We start from the raw sequence: 24,343 nt of genomic DNA on the forward strand, positions 1-24,343 counted from the left end.
TCTTCATACATTTACCTTCTCATGTATCAAGTGTTCTTTGCCAGAAGATGTTTCCCTGGCTTCTTGTAGTCATTCATCTAACTGGTAAATTATTTTTAGAGAATACTCACCTCTTTATTCAAGGTACAAATTAGTTTCAGATTGTGTGAATCTGTGGGGGAAGGATATGTAAATGCAGTTTGCATTTGGTTAATGCTTAAATTAACTGCATGTGTTTAAGGGCTTGCTTTTGAAAGTTCCTTTCTATCTTTAGCTGAAATGCATAATTCAGCATAATGCATATGGTTATATTGATCACAGCTGAAGATATTAGCACAAAGGCGCTCTGAAAATTGTTTAGTTGGATTGTTCTCTGCACTCTGCTTATTAATGGTGTGCTGGAAGAACATAATTTTAAAAGAGTGAAATGTTATCTCATTTGAATAAAATGCTGTTTAGCCTAACCTGCTTTTTGTCAAATCGTAAGGTAAAGAGGTTATTTTTCATCTTGTACAGAGTGCTTTCATTTTGCCTATTATAATTCAGCAAGTATATTTCCTCTTTGAACTATAGCATTTCAGTACTTTTTAAAGACCTAGGAGTTATGTCCCAAATAAACAGTTTGAGAAAGGAAAAATGTAGTGGATAATTCTAAATAAAATTCAGTAGAAGGTAAGTTACCAGTACTCAGTAATGTCTTCTCCCACTAAGTTATTTTTCCACTAATAACGCCCTTGTTTAAAAAATGTCAGTGAATGGAGATATCGTTGTTGAAACAAATGTTAGGAAAGGCTGGAAACATTTAAATAAATAAGTTTATTTCTACCTAATAACATATAGGAACCCTGCTCTGAAAACTTGAAAGGAAAGGAAAACTAGAACATAGAAATAATAATCAAAATACGGTATGTCTGGATAAAGATGGAACAGTCATGTCCTTCACACTTTAGCTCACCCTCAGAAACCCTAAAATGTTTTACTGGCCAGAGAATGAAATTATATCATCCTCAGTACCTTTGTTTTCACATACTTCGGACTATATTTGCCTTCTTTTTGTTACCTAACCATGTTGTCTAAATGTTGTTTTAACTTAACATAAAGAGTCCCACGTTCTTACTCTGTTCTCTGACAAAAAAGTTTATCTCATAAAAATCCATATTTATTATTCATCTGAATTTTTAGTTTAAAGACAAGTATTTAACCTATACCTTCAAAATTTTCAAGTATTGTTAATATTTGGATATTGTTTTCTTTTTTTTTTTTTTTTTTTTTTTTTGAGACGGAGTCTCGCTCTGTTGCCCAGACTGGAGTGCAGTGGTGCGATCTTGGCTCACCGCAACCTCCGCCTCCCGGGTTCAAGCAATTCTTCTCCTGTCTCAGCCTCCTGAGTAGCTGGGACTACAGGCGTGTGCCACCATGCCCAGCTAATTCTTGTATTTTTAGTAGAGATGGGATTTCACCATGTTGACCAGGCTGGTCTTGAACTCCTGACCTCATGATCCACCTGCCTCCACCTCCCAAAGTGCTGGGATTATAGGTGTGAGCCACCACGCCTGGCCTGGATATTCTTTTCTTTAGTTAACTAGATATAAGCAATTTATACTCTAAGATGACCTTTTAACCTTCCATCAATAAGACAAAAGTGTTTATACAGTATATTTGATGTTTTTTTTCTTTGAGATGGAGTCTAACTCTATCGCCCAGGCTGGAGTGCAGTGGCGCAATCTCAGCTCACTGCAACCTCTGCTTCCCGGGTTCAAGCAATTCTCCTGCCTCAGCCTCCTGAGTAGCTAGGATTACAGGCACGTGCCACCATGCCCAGCTAATTTTTATATTTTTAGTAGAGACGGGGTTCACCATGTTGGTCAGGCTTGTCTCGAACTCCTGACCTGGTGATCTGCCTGCTTCAGCCTTCCAAAGTGCTGGGATTACAGACGTGAGCCACTGTGCCAGACTTGATATTAAAATGTCTTCGTATTGCCTAGGATCACAGGTTTTTATTATTATTATTATTATTATTATTATTATTATTATTATTTTATTAAACTGCCAAGAATTATGTGACATTAAAAACTCCTGACCTGGTGATCTGCCTGCTTCAGCCTTCCAAAGTGCTGGGATTACAGACGTGAGCCACTGTGCCAGACTTGATATTAAAATGTCTTCGTATTGCCTAGGATCACAGGTTTTTATTATTATTATTATTATTATTATTATTATTATTATTTTACTTTTAAACTGCCAAGAATTATGTGACATTAAAAACATCCAAATTTCCTAACCGTGTAATTTAACATTTTTATTTATATGTAGTATTTATAGCTTGAGAACACAATGCCTTATAAAAGAAACATATTTTTGTTTAAAATGCAGTCAGTATGCAAATGCATTTGTTCAAGGAATTCTTGGCAAATGTGTTCATTTTTTTAAGAAAAGGAAACAAAAATGTACATCATAAATTGAAGACTTATGATAAACATAAATGGTTGAGAGCAGGATGAAATCGGTCGAGATACTTTAGATGACACGGCTTAGAGTTAGTCCACAGGGAGTCAACAAAGGAGGATACCTGAGTGCCACAGTGAGCTCTAGCAAAGAGTACACTTAAGAACGTGAGATTATCAAATACTGTGGATTTGTTCACTAGCTATTATGCTTTTTTTAAAAAAAGCTAAACATGTTTAATGCAGGGAGTGAAAAATTAGTCTCTTTATGAAAAATTTGCTGTCTTCTAAATTCTACCCTACCCTCCTGTTTGTGGGTCCTAGCAACTGAGGACCTAGACAAGCATAACCATTATTCCATTTCTTAGCACTAGCTCCAAGTTCATTCCTACTGATTAGTAGCATGAACTCAGTGAATAAAGAGCACATATGAATTTATTTATTTTGGGGGGACAGGGTCTTGCTCTGTTGCCCAGGCTGGAGAGCAGTGGCACAATCATGGCTCACTGCAGCTTCAACTCCCCAGGCTCAACTGATCCTCCCACCTCAGCCTCCCAAGTAGATGGGACTACAAGCATGCCCAGCTAATTTTTATTTATTTATTTATTTATTTATTTTAGAGATGGGATCTCCCTGTGTTGCCCAGGCTGATCTCAACTCTTGGACTTAAGAGATCCTCCTGCCTCAGCCTCCCAAAGTGCTGAGATTATAGGCATGAGCCACCATGCCCAACCCGTATGAATTATTGTTGATACCACCATGCGTAGCTTAAGAATCCATTCCTCCTATTGTAATAGACCTGTTGGAAGTATGGTTGACTAAATATGGATTCAGAATTTCCTTTTTAATTTTTTTATTATAGATTTAGAGGGTACAAGTGCACATGGGTATATTAGATAGCTGTGAAATCTGAACTTTTAGTGTAACCATCACTCAAATAATGTACATTATACCCAACAGGTAATATTTCATCCCTCATCCCCCTACTATGTTCTGGAAGTTACCTTGTTTTAATAAAAATACTATATGCTAAGTTGGGAAAATAAAATTCGAAGATATCAACTAAAAAACTAAAAGACAATTTTTTTTTCACATGCTTTTCAGGACCCTTAATAAGTAAGTAAAAAATCATAGATTTAGAAACACATTTTCTCAGGTATTTTAAATAGAACATTCCTTTGAAGTCCCATAGGCCACAATTTCCTTATATTAATACTGTGAACTTATGTCTTGGGTTTTTGATAAGCAAGTGATTCATATGGTAGACACATGATAGTATTCATTTATTCCTCATTCCCCTGCTGTCTTTGTCGAGGGGCTAGCTCAGTTTCCTTTCTGACCAGAACAATACTAGATCAAGACTGGTGTGTAACAGGATTTAAAGTAATTTGAAATGTGTTCTTAAACCTGATTTTTGCTTACCTTTCCAATTGTGTTGACTATTTTTAAGATCAAAATGAAAAACTTGTTCAAGAGAATAGAGAACTACAGTTACAGTATCTGGAACAAAAGCAACAACTTGATGAACTTAAAAAACGCATGAAATTGTACAACCAGGTGAATTATTTCCTTATTTAAGAAATAAAACTCAGAATTTTTATCTCAATATTTTATGCATAGAGAAAGCACTATACTACAAAGCAAAAGAATACAGATATATTAATTACTCAGTTTATTAACTGAAGCTATCAGGTAGTTTATGTTCCAGAGGGACATTTTGAAGCGCTGGAACGTCTTGTAGACTTAGTTTGTTAGTTCATGGCATCAGTCAGTTTATGTTTCATGAGGATAATTTGAATACTTGGAATGTCTCTTGTATTTTCCATTCATAACTCATTGTGAGCTTTTACTTAATCTATTGCAGGAGAATGATATTAATGCTGATGAATTGAGTGAAGCTCTCCTACTTATAAAGGTAAGGTTCTGAAATTCATTGTGATTTTCATGTCTGCTTACAACTGTTTCAGCATAATGATGACCCTTATCTGTAACCCTTACATTTGGAGAATGAATTATTCTTGCATCTTCTGAAACTTAGTATGTCCTTTAAAAATATATATGTAACATATCAACACTACTAAGAATCAGGAAAGTGGGCAGATGACCTTTAGTTATAGCATGTACATATTTCATAATGACATCAAAGTTACGTTAAACCAGACCTCAAAAACTCTCATTTAAAGCATTTTCTTTAATTATAACAAACATTTTACTTTTACCTACTTCACTATTTAACTAATCAACAATTTTCTGCCCTAAGAGACCTTGATGCACACCCTTTAAGTAAAATATTGAATTATAAATATCTCAAGAAGATAGTTTTTAGTTCTAGAATATTCTGTTATTTACAAGAAGACACAAAAAATACACTCCTTTTAGATCACGGTGTAGATTTTAATCAAATGAAGAAATAAAAATAAATGTGCATGTTTCTTTTATATGTTATAAAGTAACAAACTATTTTTTGATTTCTCTATAACTGTTCCAATTGTCTATCCAAATATTCGAATTTGATTAACAGATAAATTTCATTTTTTCCATCAGGAATGAAGCATATCATATCAGGACTTCCTCTATCTGTTTTCAATTAATGAATTGAAAATTGATGAATCAATGAATTGTTTATTGATACATCTATATTAATTCATAAAATCACATCTTAGAAATTTTTGTTTCAGTCATAAAGCATGTTTTTATTTTAGGCTCAAAAAGAACAAAAAAATGGAGACCTTTCCTTTTTAGTGAAAGTGGATAGTGAAATTAATAAAGATCTAGAACGCTCTATGAGAGAGCTGCAAGCAACTCATGCAGAAACGGTACAAGAGCTGGAAAAGACAAGAAACATGCTAATTTTGCAACACAAAATTAATAAAGATTATCAGGTAATGTAATACACTAAATGGGGAGGGTACATTTTCTATAATATTCTGCTGATTATTTACTTTTCTAAATACCTTATGTTATCACCTGTTATATTATCTATTATCATCTATTGTAATCTATTAACATATCACATCTCTGCAATGTAGCCTCATAACTAGGTACTTAGTTAGAATAAATAGTTTTAAAACAAATAATGTGGGGTGTTTTCTGTTTTGTTTTTTTTTTTTTTTTTTTGAGACAGAGTTTTGCAGTTGTCGCCCAGGCTGGAATGCAGTGGCATGATCTTGGCTCACTGCAACCTCCGTCTCCTGGTTCAAGCAATTCTCCTGCCTCAGCCTCCCAAGTAGCTGAGATTACAGGCGCCACCACCACGGCCAGCTAATTTTTATATTTTTATAGAGACGGGGTTTCACCATGTTAGCCAGACTGGTCTCTAACTCAGACCTCAAGTGATCCACCCACCTCGGCCTCCCAAAGTGCTGGGATTACAGGCCTGAGCCACCATACCCCACCACAAATAATGTTTTTAAAGTCCCTGATTTTAAGGAATGAGTAGTGGCAATGAAATCACCTTTGTTAGCATTAGCACATTCTGCAAGTGAGTTACAGTTATCCTGAAGTCATGCCATAACCATATTATCTTAGCTTTTAACAAAACGAAAACATAGCTCCATAAAAAGGAATCTGGAGTTTTTTCTTTCTTCTGATTTGTGAATATGGCCAAGCATAATTTTCTAAAGTGTAAGCTATTTGAGGTCAGGAAACCATGATTCATAGCTCCTGCTATTTCCAGGATCTAGAAAATGCTTGAATCATAGTTGCTTTGAATAATGAAAATAGAACTAATCACAAGTGTTAAAACTTATTATCTCTTATTTTGTAGATAGAGGTTGAGGCAGTGACCCATAAGATGGAAAATTTGCAGCAAGACTATGAACTCAAAGTGGAACAATATGGTCATCTTCTGGATATCAGGGCTGCACGTATCCAGAAACTAGAAGGTACAACATACATGATTTTTTGGTCCACAGTAACTAGAGGAATGGATTTTATAACAGTTGATAAAGTCATCCAAATCTGCACTTACTGTGTATTTTTGCTGTGTTTAGCCCTAATTCATAGCTAGCTCACTCCAGCTTTGACCTCCTGGGTTCAAGCAGTACTCCTAATTTTTAATTTTTTTGTAGAGCCTGTGTTGCCCAGGCTCATTTCAAGCTCCTGGACTCAAATGGTCTTCCCGCCTCGGACTCTCAAAGTTTTGGGATTACAGGCGTGAGCTACCACACCTGGCCTTGATTCTTTTCTACTCAAGAATTTTTAGTAATTCCCTACTGCTTTTTAAATTCAGTGTTGCAAGCAAGATTTCAAAGTACTTCATAAATTACTATAGTTTCAAATTTACCAGCACTTTCTAATTTCTCTTCGAAGCAACCTGTGCAACTCAGCCAAACAGATCCTCTGCCTGCTCTTTGCAGATATGTCGTGCTCAGGCCCACTGCCATGCCTTTGTTTTTGCTGTTTGCTCTGCCTAAAGCTCCTTTCTACCATGATTCCAAGATACACACTTCCCTGCTTTGAAACCTAACACAATACTCACCTGTGCTAGGAAGCTGGTTCTAGTTATTCCTAGCTATCCCTCTACTTGAAATGTCCTTACAGTGATTTTTGGACTTTAGCAAGTCGAAAAATCACTTGAAGAACTCATTTAAAATGTAGTTTCCTGGGCGCTACCCCTAGAGGTCCTGGGGCCCATTCTTTTTTATATTGTATTTAGAAATAACTGCAAGCTATTCAGATGCAGGTACAAGACTACATGTTGAAAAAAACTAGCTCAGCACTTACCAACCCAGTTTTCTTCTCATGCACTCAAAAGCTGTATGTTTGGGGAGCATATAAGTGTTCTTCAGTTGTTGGAGTTTTGCATATTCTCCGTAACCACAATGTAAGTTCTACACGGATAAGTATTTTGTCTCTCTTTCATGTCCATGTCCACTACATACCATACTTATTTCAGTGGTCTATGCCAGCAGTAATTTTACACTCTTAAAACTTTGAGGTTCGAGAAGGCCTTTATTCATGAGTTATACTTAATTGATATTTATCATAACAAATTAAAAGTGAAAAAAATTTAAATATTTTTAATTTGTTAAAATAATAATAAACTTATTGCATGTTAACATAAATTACAGTACTTATTTTTTTAAGTTATATTTTCCAAAACAAAAAAATACTTCAAGAAGAGGGACATTGTTTAAAATTTTTTAAATTTTTAACATTTTGCAAATCTTTTTAGAGACTGGCTTAATAGAAAACAGCTGGATTTTTATATCTGCTTCTGCATTTAATCTGTTGTGATATCACACATCATGTAACCTCCAAGAAACTCCATTATACACTTGTGAGAGGATAAAAATGAAAAGGGCAGATTACATTGTAGCATTATAATAAAAATAGTTGTGACCTCACAGATCCCCAAAATGGTTTCAGACACCATCAGGGGTTTCCAAACCACACTTTGAGAAACTCTGATCTGGGTAGAAGAGCTCAATAAATATCTTTATCTGATGAAGCAGCGTTTTCCAAAAGTCGAGGAGCAATGTGTACCTTTTATTCCAAGTAGTACTCAATAAAAATTTGCTTAATGGAATTTTCTTGGTTAAAAGGGAGGTCACAATGTTTGGGATTTTTATTCCTTTCAAGTCTTACTAAATTTTAACCATCATATTTTATCCCCTCAATTCATTGATTCACTCCATAAACATGATCAAGCCCCTAATGCATCCTAAGCAAAGTGCTGGGCAGGGAGAATACAAATAGGAAAAATCAAGGCACTACCCTCATGGAACTCCTAAGATGTTGACAAGTAAATAAATGGTTATGTTTTACTATGAAGAGTGTAAAGCTAAGAAAATCTAAAGGTATCAAGGAAACATTGAGAAGAGAATGCCTATTTCTGCCTTAAGATTCAGGGAAGACTTCACACAGTAGGTATGGAGTCTTTAAAGATGACAGAATTCACTACTAAGTAAAAGTAATATATGGCATTACAGGCAGTAAGCAAAGCAGGGAAAGATGCCCTAAATATGAAGTGTTGCAGTACATTTGAGAAACTGCACTGTAGATCCATCCAATTGGAATTCAGGAGAGTCAAAAAAGGAGGAGAACCTGGAGATAAAGCCAGAAGGAACAAAATTGTGAAGGCCCTGTTTATACCCTGATTGATGAGGTAGACCCTTATTAACCTGGAGAACCACAGAGGGATTTTAAAGTAGGGAGTGATACACTCGGAATTGCATTTTGGAGATTATGCTACAGGTATTGAGGAGAAAGAGGAAGATTTGAAGGAAGGAAGCATTTTGAGTTCCATAATAATCTGGATAGTAAACTGGAAATGTAAAATTAGGTACAGTGGAAATAGAACAAGAACAAATTTGTTGAAGAGTTAGGAAACAGTATTGAATGGTAGTGACCCTATAGATGTGAGGCAAATAAAATAAAAAGAGTTGCTGTTTTATGATAGTCTCAAAAAAAAGAAAAAGGGGAATTGAGGCTGACTCTGTGAGATCTAGCTTGGGCAACTGGATGAATGAATGAATGAATCATCACTTAAGCTTTAAAGTACAGAAATAGCTAGAAGACAATATGGGCTGGGCACGGTGGCTCAAGCCTGTAATCCCAGCACTTTGGGAGGCCAAGGTGGATGGATCACTTGAGGCTAGGAGTTCAAGACCGGCATGGCCAACATGGCGAAACCCCATTTCTATTAAAAATATTTTTAAAATTAGCCAGGTGTGATGGCAGGTGCCTATAATTCCAGCTACTCATGAGGCTAAGGCAGGAGAATCGTTTGAACCTGGGAGGCAGAGGTTGCAGTGAGCCAAGATTCCACCACTGCACTCCTGGGTGACAGAGTGAGACTCCGTTTCAAAACAAACAAAAAAACAAGACAGTATGATACATTCTGTTTTGAATATGTTGTGTGGGATACCTAGATACATAGAGGGTTAAACAAAACATTAGAAATATAGGAATGGAGTTGAGAAGATAAATATGAATTTAAAATAGTAATATGGAAGCCTTTAGCATATTAATAATGACAAAAGTCATAAAAGTTGATGAGATCACTCATGAGAATATGTAGACTAAGAAAATAATTAAAAACAGAAGCCCAGAAAACCAGCAGAGAAAGAGAAATCCCAAAAGAATGAGAAGAAGGATAGGAGGAGAAGCAGAGATGATGATGACATGGAAGCCCAGGTAAGAAAGACAGAGTGCACTAATGGGAGATCCTCATCAGTGTCAAATGTAGCAAAGAAATCAAGTGATACAAGGACCAGTGTTCATTGCGTCTAGCAATTAATTGATTATTGGTGACTTTTTCTGGAGCAGTTTCACAGAAAAGTAAGGCAGATATTCACGTTGGTGATATTTGGTTGGCCTATGTATATAACATTGAAACGATCGTCACGATCAGGGTAATAAACTTATCCATCACCCCACAAAGAAGAAGAGTATAAATCTTAATAAGTTAAAGGAAAGGAGGCAGCAGAAAGAGAGACTGACTTTCTAGGAAAGAAGACAATGGGTGGAGCAGAGACAGGGAAGCAGGTGAAAGCCAGGTAGTGACCTCAGCTGTTCAACCAGAGGGCTTTTTTTCTTTTGATCTTTTTCTCCCCTTCTTCGTGGCTTAGACTGTATTACAACTGAGGTTGCAATTTTGTTGTTGCCTAATAGGTGATGTCAAAACAGAAATGATAAATTTGTGTACGATAAAGTATTATTTACAGAAAAACAGTGTAGTCATAGAATTTAAAATAGAGACTATTCACCAGAAGTACTCATTCCTACCACTTCAAAAGCCAGTTTTCATTTTCTTATGTCAATATTTTGAAATCTCTAAACTGTGTGTCTTCTCTTGCAGCCCAATTAAAGGATATTGCCTATGGCACCAAGCAGTACAAATTTAAACCAGAAATCATGCCAGATGACTCTGTTGATAAATTTGATGAAACCATCCACTTAGAACGAGGCGAAAATCTATTTGAAATCCATATCAACAAAGTAACCTTTTCTTCTGAAGTTTTACAGGCATCTGGAGATAAAGAGCCTGTCACTTTCTGTACCTATGCTTTCTATGATTTTGAACTACAGACAACTCCCGTAGTGCGAGGCTTTCATCCTGAATATAACTTCACTTCTCAATATCTTGTTCATGTTAATGACTTATTTTTGCAATATATTCAGAAGAATACTATCACCCTTGAGGTCCACCAAGCTTATAGCACAGAATATGAAACAATTGCAGCATGTCAATTAAAATTCCACGAAATGCTTGAAAAAAGCGGCCGAATATTCTGTACAGCAAGTTTGGTTGGTAAGTACAATGTATAAGCTTTGGGTGTTTGAATTACTAATTTGGTTTATATATTGATATGGTACTCTACTATCTTTTCTTACATATTAAAGGTGCCTTTAGAGCACAGACAGCGTTCTTTACCCACAGTTAATTGGACTATCTTAAATGTCACTGATGCCGAGCACAGTGGCTCACTCCTGTAATCCCAACACTTTGGGAGGCCAAGGCAGGTGCATCATTTGAGGCCAGGAGTTCCAGACCAGCCTGACAGACACAGCAAAACCCCATCTCTAGTAAAAATACAAAAATTAGCCAGGCGTGGTGGTACATGCCTATAATCCTAGCTACTTGGGAGGCTGAGGCAGGACAATCGCTTGAACCTGGGAAGCAGAGGTTGCAGTGAGCTGAGATGGCACCACTGCATTCCAGCCTGAATAACAGGAGCGAAACTGCATCTCAAAAAAAAATGTCATTGATGATGTCAGCACAATGGCTATTAATTTTTTAAAACTTGTAACTTTGGATGTTTATCGTATTGATACTCTGGCTAAATTATGTAATTTATAAATAAATTTATGTATTGAACTATAGTTTACTAGTTTATAATAATTTAAATTATAGTTTAATAGTTATAACTAATATAAATAATAATATAAGCTATTTATAAAATTATTACTTTTTTTAAGACCTTATGTTATCACTATTAGTAGGCACTGGGAATAAGGTGGTCAGTGGTAATTTAGAGAGACAAAACTACCCCTTGTAGCTTACCTTCTAGAGAGGATTACAGGCAATACAGAAAAGTTAATCAGAGCAAGAGGCTAAAGGGAGAAATGGCAGGTTGCAAATTCAGGTAAGGGCTTCTCTGAGAGGGTAGTGTTGGCAAAGAATGAAGATCCATGCCAGGATCCAGGGGAAGAATGTTTCAGGCAGAGGCCATAGCAAGTGCAAAAACCTGAGGAAGTGCAAGCCTGACAGTGGGAGGAACAGCAGGAAGCCCAGTGGCTGCGGCAAAGAGGGGATTCAAGTGATAGGTGGGGCCAGATCATGTTGCAGAGCCTTGTAGGTCAGAGTGAGGAGTTTGGATTTTCTGAGCTTTTAGAAAAATCACCCTGAGTGCTGTAGAAAGAATAGTCTGAAGCAGGCAAGAGGGAAAATAGGACCGTTCTCAGGCTATTGCATTGATCAAGGAAAGACGATGGTGGCTTGGATTAAGATGGTAATGAAAGTGGCGATAAAAAGTAGTTATATTCAGTACATATTTTATTAACTTCTCCTTCAAGACTTGCTTATCAGTTGAATGTGTGATAATGAGGGAAATGGATGAAGCAAGAATTTCTGGCATGAGGAGCTGGAAGAATGGTGATACCATTTACTGAGATAGGGAAAACTGGGAAAGGAGCACATCTGATAAAGAAAATCAAGAATTCTGTTTGGACAGGTTAAGATTGACCTGCCTATTAGACATCCAAGTGGTAATGTCAGGCTGTTGGTTGGACACACCAATCTGAAGGTAAGGGATAGAGATATAAAAGTGGGAGTTGTTAGCATATAGAATATATTTTAAGCCATGAGCATAGATAAAATCACATAGAGAGTGAATGTACATAAAGGAAAGAAGGTGGCCAAGGACCAAGCCTTTGGAAACTCCAAAAGTAAGGCCTCAGGAAGAGGAGGAAGAGCCAGCAAAGGAAACTGAGGAGTGGCCAGTGATGTAGGAGGAAAACCAAGAGTCTGTGGTACCCCAGGGACTAAGTGAAGAAAGTATTTGAAGAAGGAAGGAGGGTGACTTAGGGTCTTGGGACAGATTTTATTTTATTAATTGAGTGATCAATTGCATAGGTAATATATTCACATGACTCAAAAATCAAAAAGATGTCAATGTCTACCTCCTTCGCCTTCTCCTTAGCCACCCTGGGTCCCCTCACCGAAGGCTACAGATTCTTTCAAAGATTTTTGTTTGTTTGTTTGGGGTGTTTTTCCATAAAGACGGGGTCTCACTCTGTTGTCCAGGCTGGTCTTGAACTCCTGGACTCAAGCAGTGCGCCCACTTCAGTCTCCCAAAGTGCTGGGATTGTAGGCATGAGCCACTACACCCAGCTTCAAAGATCTTTTATGCATATACAAGCAAATATATATTACATTAATATTATTCTTTCAGGACTTATTTTTAAATGATTACTTCTGTCATACTGTGTCTTGTGCTGCTGTAGCAGAATACCTAAGTCCAATATCAAGGTGTTCACATCTGGTAAGGGTCTTCTTGCTGCATAATAACATGGCAGAAGGTTTAGAGGGTGGGAGCGAGCAAGAAGGGGCCAATCTCAGTCTTTTATAATGGCACCAATCCTACCCATGAGGGTGGATCCCTCGTGGCCTCATCACCTCTTAAAGGTCCTACTCATAATACTCTTAACAATGATAGTTAAATTTCAGCATGAGTCTTGGAGGGTACAAACATTCAAACTATGACAGGCAGATAGTAAGTCACATTTGTATGCTGATGAGAATGATCCATTAACAGGGAAAAAAATTGATAAAGTAGGAAAGAGTAGGGGTAATATTTGTAATAATCTGGTGTGTTCAGAAAAGTTTATGTATAGAATATTCTCTATTTGACAAATATTAAGTAGCCTTTATATACTGGTTCCTCTGGTAGGAATATATTGGTGGAAATTATGGCACTTGCTCTCAAGAAACTTACAGCGTATTAGAGAAATAGACTGGTGAACAGATGGGCCGAAGCAGTCAATGCCCTAACAAGGACATACAACATCCATGAAGGAAGCACAGGGCTCTATTCTCCTGGGAGCCATACAGAAAGTCTTCCCCGCAGAAGACAGATGAAGAACTGGCTGAGTTGAGAGGAGTATTAGGGTGTGAGGGCAAACGTCGTGCAAGGGTATACTGCATGCGACATGTGTTTGGCATAGCTATGACATTTTCCCTTATGCTTGTGATATAGTATACAAATGGGAAGGTGGCAAAGATGTCTTGAAACTTGAATTAGAATGTGGAACGTCATATTTATAATTTTGAGGTTTCATATTGTAAATGTCAGACAACATTGAGTGCAACTTATTTTTAAAAAGTATTATACTATAGCATCAAAAAGAATCTGTGGAGTATTTGATTCAGTGTTTAGGTTTTTTAAATATATTTCAGAAGAAATGAAATAGTACAAATTGGAATATCTCAAACATAGTTTGATGTAGTTCTTTAATAATATTTAGTATACAATGAAACTCATACTTCAGAAGTAAGTATTTTCTTCGTCTGCTGTTTGCCAATCTCACATCATTTGTGCAAGTCATATTATTTTACTCAGCATAAAATGTATAGTTTTAATGCATAATTCCATTGATGTATTTTTACTGGTACATATTTTAATGCATGAAACTATTTTAACCTTGGGTTATGTGTTGATTTGTAGGAACAAAAGGAGACATCCCAGATTTTGGCACAGTGGAATACTGGTTCCGATTAAGAGTTCCCATGGATCAAGCAATTCGACTTTATCGAGAAAGGGCAAAGGCTTTGGGATATATAACATCAAATTTTAAGGGGCCAGAGCATATGCAGTCGGTAAGCTCATTTGGCTTTAAGACCCTTTTATAACATAGAAATTTTATAATATTTATTTATGTGTCGTGCTTTAAACTGAAATCGTTTTCTTTCACAGCCATCAAGTGGCTTTTTTTAACTTTTATTTTGAAGTAATCATATACTCACAGGAAGTGGTAAAAATAGTACAAAGAGATCCCCTGTAACCTTCACCCAATTTCTCCTAATCGTAACATCTTGCATAACTATAGTATAATTTCAAAATCGGGAAATTGACATTGGTACAATATTATTAATTAGGCTACATACCTTCCTCAAATTTCATCAGTTTTTACATGCACTTGTGTGTGTGTGTGTGTGTGTGCGTGCACGTATGTGTGTAGTTATTCTTTGCAGTTTTATCACATGTATAGATTCATATAACTACCACCAAAACCAAAATACAGAACTGTTCCATCAACACAAAGAAACTCCCCTGTGCTACTCAGGACACTTTTGAAAAATTAATCATCACAATACTGCTGTCATGCATCAAAAGACTTTTGTTAAAAATTCTACTGTTAAGGAAATAAACAGCTGTTATTGGACTATCAGTTACTGTGCTTTCAAATTATTTCCTCATGTTAGGTTTCTGAAGTGCAAAGTAGAATACAAAATTAATATTCTGTTTCTGGGAACTGGGAATTTAAATGCAACTCCTTAGGGCAGCATTTCCCAAACAATGTTTCGTGGAGTCTTAACGACCATATTTTCATATTAGTTCCATGAATCAATAAATGCAGAAGGCCTTGAATTGAGCAAGGTTAAATATGATTCTTGACTTAGGGGTTCCCATATACAACATGAATCTTTTTTTTTTTTTTTTTTTTGAGACGGAGTCTTGCTCTGTTGCCCAGGCTGGAGTGCAGTGGCGCAATCACCACTCACTGCAAGCTCCGCTTCCCAGGTTCACGCCATTCTGCCTCAGCCTCCCAAGTAGCTGAGACTACAGGCACCTGCCACCACGCCTGGCTAATTTTTTGTATTTTTAGTAGAGACAGGGTTTCACCATGTTAGCCAGGATGGTCTCGATCTCCTTACCTTGTGATCCACCCACCTCGGTCTCCCAAAGTGCTGGGATTACAGGCGTGAGCCACTGCGGCCAGCCTATATTACATGAATTCTAATAGGCAATGTAAAGTATGCACTCACATTGAGTAACAGAGGGATAGGATATAGTAGAAACATTTGGTATGTCTGTTCAAGTCATAATTATCTTACCTCTTTTTTTATTTGGAACTCCCTCACCTCCAATCCATGGAGCTGGGTTCCCAGTGGCTGGATTTGTGTTAGCAGATCCCATTTTCTTTCACTCCCCACCCTATTATAACTAATGATTTGAGAATACCCACTTGACACCAGTTGAGCCAGTCAGATTCTTCCCTCTGAGATCAAGAGAAAGCAAGACATATCTGGAACACGTAAAATTGGGGGTTGTAGGCAGCCATCATCTACCATATTAAACAGTGAAGGTTAGACAATAGGTCTGAAGAAAGAGAGTAATGAACAAACATACAGAAAAAAATGGAGACCAGATGGAGAGGACATTTTGCTGGTTTCTAGGCCACTGCCTTCTGAAGGCCCAACCACATTTCTAGTCTATATTCCATGAAATATGCCTGTAACCTTAAAGTCCCTTTTTTGTTGTTTTTGCTAGATAGAATTAATTTCTATGACTTTCAGTTAAAGAAGCATGACTAATATCACACTGATTTCCAAACTTAAGAAAGAGTGCACCTGCTTCCAGAGACCATCTTTCTGGCCAGTATTCCTTACAGCACACTTTGGGAAATGCTGTTATGGGGATGGGAGTTAGAAATAAGGAGACCCACATTGTTTGGTTTTGTAGTGTAAAGCTTTTTAGATTCCCAGATTCTGACTTGAGTAAGTTGTTTCCTGGTGGAATTTCAGCTCTGGTAGGTAGATTGAGGGGAGAAGTGGAGGTACTTTTTCAGTCATTCCTCTCAGCCTTCTATTGCTGAGGGCAAACTAGCCCTGGGAAAGCAATATTGTGATTCACTACTTAGGTTTCTCCTCTCCACACACCGGATTTCTCCACTAAGGAGATTATGACGACAGCTTTATTTTTTCCTCCTCCAATAAACTTCTCATGGAGTCAGGGTCCCAGATGCTCAATCCAGATTCAGAAATGCAGAGGGATGCCTTTGTGGAAGGTAGAGACTCCAGCACTAAACCAAACAAAGCACAGAAACACTAGCATTTTCTTTGTTCCAGATCACATCAGCCATGGAATATTTAACGGTCAGCGCAATTCTTTTCTAAAATACCTGTGTGCCGTCCATCTCAGTAATGGTTCCAGAGGAACCATAGAGTAGTTTCCGGCTCTACCTAATAACTCCTTTTGTTCCTCTCTCTCCTGAAGTATCCTCCCGGTCCTAGCTCTTTTTCCCTTCAAGGTTTATCTCTGACTCTGTTCTCATTTTCTCATAACAGTTCGACTTTGTTATAGTGGCTCATTTGGCCTCAGGTATCTGCTTCCTCAAATCCCAACAGTTCAGGATGAGGGCCAACCCAAATATAACAGAATCATTACTCTGGGTGGGCAGGTGAATGTCTTTTAGTTAGGATGTTCATCTTTGGACCCACTGCTAACTATAGTCTTAAGTTATCAAATAGAATTGAAGAACATCAGATTATCATTTTTCTGGGTTTTATTTGATTTTAGCACCAATCTCTACATGTATGCTCAGTCTCTAAGGTTTATTGCTAATAACACAGGATCATCTATTCACACATGTTCTAGGGAATACTGATTTTCCATTAGAATCAAAGTTTATTTTACAGAGAAATTATGAGGTAAAAATACGCAGCTTTTGTCGTTGACAAAATTATCTTATTTGGGGCTTGGCAGCTGCTGTTTATCTTTTAACTGTATTGTTTCCGTAATATAAATATGTATGTTTTTCCAGTTAAGTCAGCAAGCACCCAAAACTGCTCAACTCAGTTCTACAGATTCCACAGATGGCAACTTAAATGAACTTCACATTACAATAAGATGTTGCAACCACCTGCAGTCCCGAGCAAGCCACCTGCAGCCACACCCATATGTTGTGTACAAGTTTTTTGATTTTGCAGACCATGATACAGCCATCATTCCCAGTAGCAATGATCCACAGTTTGATGATCATATGTGTTTCCCAGTGCCAATGAATATGGATTTGGATCGGTACCTTAAGTCAGAGTCTCTGAGTTTTTATGTTTTTGATGATAGTGATACCCAGGAGAATATTTACATAGGAAAAGTCAATGTGCCTCTGATTTCGTTGGCACATGACAGGTGTATCTCAGGTAAGACTATGTTCTTGAATCTATAAAATTGTAAAAACAAAACAAAATTATATCTTACTGTTATGGATATGATTTATAGCTAATCATCCTAACCTCTTCTAAGTCTTTAAACTTTAGGCCTATATTAGTATATTTTAAAAATTATTTTCTTACTAGTTGCTCTAGGGATTACAATGTGCATCTTATCCCAGTCTACTTAAAATTAATACTAACTTAATGGAATTAAATACTTAAGGTATTTAAATTAAATAATTCAATTAAAATATAGAAAATCTAATATTTCATTCTCTTTCATCTCCTTTTTGCAATTATTATCGTATATATGTATATAGTATGCCTCTCTATGTATTATACACCCAACAATACAATGTTGTAATCATTGCTTTATAAAATCTTATATTCTTTAAAAAAGTTAAGAGAAGTAAGAGATGGGAGAAAATATATAATTATAGAAGACTTTGATATTTACCTACATATTTGCATTTTTGGTATTCTTTATTTCTTCCTGTAGATTTGAGTTACTGTCTGATATCAGTTTCTTATTCCAATATAGCTCTATTTCCTTCCCCTTCTTTGTGCTATCACCATATATGTTTTGTCTTCCTATGTTATGAACCCAACAATATAATTTTACAATTATCGTCGTATGCAGTTATCTTTTAAAACAGTTAAGACCAGATAAAATGTATATTTATACTGTGTTTTGTAATTACCTATGTAATTACCTTTATTGGTCTCTATTCCTTTGTGTGGACTTGAGTTACCATAGGTGTCTGTTTCCTTCAGCCTGAAGAACTTCTGTGATATGTCTTGTAAGTTAGGTCTACTGGCAGTGAATTTTCTCAATCTGGGAGGATTCTGTTATCTGGGAGTGTTTTTATTTTGCTTTTGTTTTTTGTAGGATAGCCTTGCTGTATATAATATTTTTGGTCAACAGTTTCGTTTAGCTTGGTTTTTAACTTTCTGCACTTTGAGTACCTCAGACCACTTCTGGCATCCATTGTTTCAGATAAGAAATCAGTTGTTAATTTTATTGTGGTTCTCTCATACTTGATGTTGTTTTCCAGGTTTTTCTATTTGTTTTGGCTTTCAGCAGTTCTTCTGATGTGTCTATATGTGGATCCTTTTGCATTTATCCTACTTAGAATTTGTTGAGCTTCCTGTATGTGTAGTGTAACGTTATGCACCACATTTGGGGAGTTTACCGCCATTATTTTTTCAGTTATTTTTCCTCCTCTTTTTTTCTTCTCTTTCTTGAACTTCCAGTACATGTACCATATGTTGGTATGTTTGATGGTTTCCCCACAGGTCTCTGAGGCTCTATTCATTTTTGTTCATTTTTCCTCCCATTCTTCAGATTGTATAATCTGTTCTGATCAACATTCACGTCCATTAATTCTTTCTTCTACCAGTTCAGATTTCCTACTGAACCCTCTTGAATTTTTTCATTGCAGTAATTATACTTTTCAGCTCCAGAATTAGGGATCTCGCTCTGTTGCCCGGGCTGGCCTTCAACTCCTAGGCTCAAGCAATCCTCCTGCCTCAGCCTCCTGAGCAGCTAAAACTACAGGCACATGCTACTGCACTCAAGCATTATAATCTCTTACTATATTCCCTATTTGATAAAACATTATCATTATACTTTCTTTCTTTTTTTTTTTTTTGAGACGGAGTCTCGCTCTGTCGCCCAGGCTGGAGTGCAGTGGCCAGATCTCAGCTCACTGCAAGCTCCGACTCCGGGATTCACGCCATTCTCCTCCCTCAGCCTCCCCAGTAGCTGGGACTACAGGCGCCCGCCACCACGCCCGGCTAGTATTTTGTATTTTTTAGTAGAGACGGAATACTTTCTTTTTAATTCTCTAAATACGCTTTCTTTTAGTTCTTTGAACATACGGATAATAGCTGCTTTGAGATCTTTGCCAAGTCTAACATATGGTCATCCTCAAAAAATGTCTATTGATGGTTTTTGTGCTGTGTGTGCAGTACATTTTCCTGTTTCTTTGCATGTCTCATAAGTATTTTGTTGAAAACTGGACATTTTTGGAGAATATATTGTAACGTCATTTCCTAGGTATTGTTGCTATTTTTGTTTGTTTGGTGACTTGCCTTGACTAATTCTGTAGAATCTATTTCCTCTGCTGTGTAAGCCACTGATGTTTCTGCTAAGTTTTGTTTCTTTTTTTCTTTTTGTTTCAATTTTAACCATAAGTCAACATAGCTTAGTGGTCAGCCAGTGATTGTTCAAAGGTGTGCTTAAACACGTTGAGCCAGTAGGTTTCCACCCTTTGCCTATGGGTCAGTGTGTGGCATGGAGGATGCATTCAAATCAAAGTTTGGTCTACAAGCCTGCCTCAGCTTTTACTTTCCGAATTGACTAGACTTCTCATTCAACCAGGGAGAGATAGCTTACCAGGGTTTCCCCTGAGCATTTACACAGCTTTATGCGTGCCCGTAGCCTTCCACATCATGAGCTATAAATAGGATCTTGTCAAGTCCCACTTTTTTTTTTTTAGATGGAGTCTTGCTCTGTCGCCCAGGCTGGAGTGCAGTGGTGCCACCTGGGCTCATGGCAACCTCCTCTTCCCACGTCTCTTCCCGCGTTCAGGCAATTCTCCTGCCTCAGCTTCCCAAGTAACTGGAATTACAGGCACCCGCCACCACACCTGGCTAATTTTTATATTTTTAGTAGAGACAGGGTTTCACCACCATGTTGGCCAGGCTGGTCTCGAACTCCTGACCTCAAGTGATCCACCTGCCTCAGCTCCCAAAGTGCTGGGATTACAGGCATGAGCCACTGCACCCAGCCAACGCTCACTTTTGATATCTTATTCCTTGGATCACCCTTTTAAATTGTTGGCTGGCCTTCTGGTGTTTTGGCTTGCCCCAACCAGTATTGAGACCTCAGGCTGTCTGTGATGTTGACCTTCTCTGATTGTTTGCCATTGAGGTTGCTGTTGTTTTTAACAATAGCTCTGGGCATGAAATTATCTATATTTTGTCCACATATAGTCAGCGCCCTACAACAGAGGCTGCCAGTCCTCTGTGCCTATCGTAGCCTGGGAGAACTTCTGCAAAATGGGACTAGGGAAGAAAGGGGAGGATAAGAGCAGTCCCACAGATTCCTACTGTTCTTACTAAGGTGCAGTAGATTTTCTAGAGTAAATGCTTCTTGATTTATCCAATATATTTGATCAATTTCCAGAATCCTTAAATGGTTGTTTCTGACCATTTTGTCCAGTTTTTTTAATCATTTTTTAAGAGAGGATTTGCTGAGCTTTTTACTTAGCTATTCTGGAAGTCTTGCTATGCCTATAAAAGTTTATCACCTCATGTTCTACTTACATCCTTTTATCCTACCCAAAGTCTAGAGTTCGGGAGTTTTTTTTTTCCAGCCAGCCATTAAAAAGAGTATCAACATTTGAGAGCAAAGTAAAGGATACTCTTACGCAAAAGCTAACACTTGAAATTTAGGTTTATGCCGGTGCCTGTAGTCCCAGCTACTCCAGAGGCTGAGTAGGCAGATGGCTTGAGGCCAGGAGTTCAAGGTGGCCAGTGTGCTATGATCGCATCTGTGAATAATCACTGCACTCCAGCCTGGGCAATGTAGTGAGACCCTGTCTATTTAAAAAAAATTTAAAAGATAGATAGATGTTTTTTTTAAGTCAGAGATTTTTTTCATACCCAGAAATCAAGTGCAACTATTAAAATTTGAGACTCATTATAGCAGATTCACATTTCTTTGGTTACTGCTATTTGCTGTAGATGGTCCGTTTATTTTATGGACTTTTTCTGTGCTACTGTTAATTTGGAGTGATTTAACAAATCCCAACAAAATACATTTAAAATTATAATAGAATTATATGGTAATGTAAAAATTTCTTTAGATGTGTAAATTATTTGAAATTTTAAAGTATTAATATATTTTTCTTTAGAGACAAGCCTTGCAAAAACTTTCAAGTCAAAATGGAGGATACTTGAGCCTTCTCGAAGGAAGGCTAAGAATTCTGAATAATCTCTGAATTTAATTTCAGTGAATTAAATTATTTATAAATTAATTTTCTCAGTATTATCTTTGAGGCCTTAACTTCTGAAGGAAGTCTACTTGAGGGATGAACCTGTCATAGATCGTTTTGTGTTTATTCTACTCTCTAAGCCTTCTGAATTCTGAGTAAAAGCCAAAATTAGGGGGTACAACCACCTGGCTAGCTCAGTCGGTATAGCATGAGTCTCTTAAAGTAGAGAGGTCTTTGTTCTTTTATTCTTACAGTAATAGAACTTCACCCTAGCGTTAATTAAAATTGTTGTAATTTGACAGGAATATTTGAGTTAACAGACCATCAAAAGCATCCTGCTGGCACCATCCATGTTATATTGAAATGGAAATTTGCTTACCTTCCACCAAGTGGATCAATAACAATGGAAGACTTAGGAAATTTCATTCGCAGAGAAGAGCCAGAAGTTGTTCAAAGACTTCCTCCAGCGTCCTCTGTTAGTACACTAGTTGTAGTGAGTAACAGTGACTTTTAATTTTTTTAACAAGTATAACATTTTGAATATAAAACTTAAGAACTAAGCCTGTGACCCCCACCAAAAAAAAATTAATAGTAATAGCTAAAGTCTTATCTGAAATCTAATGGTCATCATACTCAGTCTGACATATTGGTTGGTTTGTCTTAGGCACCAAGACCTAAACCAAGACAACGTTTAACACCTGTAGGTAAGAAGGTATCTTTCGTGGATATCATGCCACATCAGAGTGATGTAAGTAGTCAACACTGAAAATAGTGATTTTTTCATAACAAATATTTGAAATAAATTATATAGGCATACTATTCCCTACCTAATTTAAATGGAAACAGGTGAATAAAGTATGTCTTTTCCCATTAAAATGATCGCTTTGTGTTTTGGCACTATATGTAAGTGTTAACTGTTCAAATTTCTTATCTAAACCCTTTTTTGGGCCCTTACCTCTCTTTAGCTTCTGCCCCAATCCTCTGCTCCTATTTATTTAAAAAAAAAAGTCTTCAAAAGTTTTCTAAACTCTGTCTCCTTCACTTCACATTGTTTCTTGGACTCACTTCAGTCAAGCTTTCATCCTCATAAAACTACTCTTAACTAAGGTCTCAGTGACTTTCTGTCTGCCATATGCCATAGTCAATTCTCAGTGCCTGTCTTAGTCTCCCAGAAGCATTTGACACAGTGGAATACGGGCCTCTCTTCTCTTGGCCTCTGGGACACCATACCTTCCTAGCTTTCCTCCAAGTTTACTATTATACTTCTCATGCTCCTTAACCATACGTTTAAATGTCGACGTGCCTCTGTAGTCAATCCTTAGACCTCTTCTCAATCCATATCTACATTAAGAGATCTCATACAGCCCCATGGCTTTAAAAAGCATCTATATGCTGACACTTTCATATCTATAATCTTTAGTCTAGACCTCACTGCTGAATTTCATATTCATTTTCTTACTACCTATTTAATGTGCAATGAATGTTTAATAGGAATTTAAACTTAACATGTCAGAAACCAAACTCCTGATTATACCAACCCTCTTCCAAAATGTTTGCTTCTTTCACTGTTTCCCATTCTCTGTAAATGACATAATCACTCACTTGATTGCACAGGCATGAAATTTTGGAGGCGTCCTCTTGACTCCTCTTTTTGTCTCACCCCCACACCCAGGTCATCCACAAAAGGTGTCAGCTGTACTTTAAAAATATCTACTGTATTCAGATTGTTACCATTCTCTTTGGTGGACTTTTTAGAAAATATATCTTCTTTGTAATTCGCATATAACTTACATAGTAAAGGACATAAATCATAAGCATAGAGCTCAATGGATTTTTAAATATGTATACACCTGTGTAACTACCACCCACCTCAAAATATTCTGTCTCTCCAGAGCTTAAAATAATACCTGGCACATTCAGAGCATTTAATATGTGTATGATAAATAATGAATTCAATAATTATAATTCAGTAGATGTTTTATCACTGGTATTTATGGAGTGCTTATTAACTCATTTAATCCTCACAACAACCCTATGTAGTTCATACTAGAATTATTCCCATTTAAAGATGGGGAAAGTGATGTTTAGAGAGGTTAAGTAACTTGCTTATGGCCAAAGTATTAGAACTGGGATTTGAACACAGCCTGATTCCTGAGTAAATGACCACTAACATTAAAAAGACACAAACATAGAGGTGTTTGTTGCAATGTTAGTCATAATACCTAAAAACGGTGAACTAGTTAAATGTCCAACAGCAGTAAAATGGTTCATTAAGCCATGGCACACCCATCAATATAATATTCTATTGTCATTTAAAATTATGTTTTCCAAGTTTCATATCAGGAGAAAATATTTATGTTCTGATATTAAATTTTTAAAAATGTAACAGGATATATTGTATTTATATGCAGTTATTACTGTGTAACCAAAATTTTTATTTCCATCAAAAATTAGTTTTACAGAAATAGAAATCTAAGAAGTTTAATAGATACCACCGTTGAGTACTAGATTTATATTGATTTATTTTATATTTATCTTTTACATTTCCTACATTGGCCATGTTTACTTTTAAAAATAGTAAAAGTCATAAGCTATATTTTAAAACTAAACATTAGTTTATTAACCCAGGAATAATAGCTAACTATAAATTCATATTTGATGAAATAAAAAGGTGACATTGATCACAAGGAATACATACCTATGCTAACATATGACATTTTTAAAATCACATGAGTAATTTATAATCATCACAGAAA

General features: G+C 36.7%; 1 protein-coding gene across 2 annotated transcripts in view; it reads left to right on the forward strand.

Annotated features, from left to right (window-relative positions):
• The window catches only part of RPGRIP1L (RPGRIP1-like), a 99,194-nt gene that overhangs the window by 38,179 nt on the left and 36,672 nt on the right, over positions 1 to 24,343 (forward strand). For both annotated transcript variants that reach the window (XM_011971925.1, XM_011971924.1), the window contains exons 11-19: positions 3,874 to 3,980; positions 4,288 to 4,338; positions 5,126 to 5,305; positions 6,190 to 6,307; positions 10,228 to 10,680; positions 14,096 to 14,247; positions 17,196 to 17,574; positions 21,890 to 22,080; positions 22,252 to 22,335. In XM_011971925.1, the coding sequence (XP_011827315.1) occupies positions 3,874 to 3,980; positions 4,288 to 4,338; positions 5,126 to 5,305; positions 6,190 to 6,307; positions 10,228 to 10,680; positions 14,096 to 14,247; positions 17,196 to 17,574; positions 21,890 to 22,080; positions 22,252 to 22,335 (1,715 nt within the window). The remainder of the gene's footprint in view (positions 1 to 3,873; positions 3,981 to 4,287; positions 4,339 to 5,125; positions 5,306 to 6,189; positions 6,308 to 10,227; positions 10,681 to 14,095; positions 14,248 to 17,195; positions 17,575 to 21,889; positions 22,081 to 22,251; positions 22,336 to 24,343) is intronic.

The sequence above is a fragment of the Mandrillus leucophaeus genome, unplaced genomic scaffold, assembly GCF_000951045.1.
Source record: "Mandrillus leucophaeus isolate KB7577 unplaced genomic scaffold, Mleu.le_1.0 Scaffold125, whole genome shotgun sequence".
In the NCBI taxonomy this organism is placed as follows: domain Eukaryota; kingdom Metazoa; phylum Chordata; class Mammalia; order Primates; family Cercopithecidae; genus Mandrillus; species Mandrillus leucophaeus.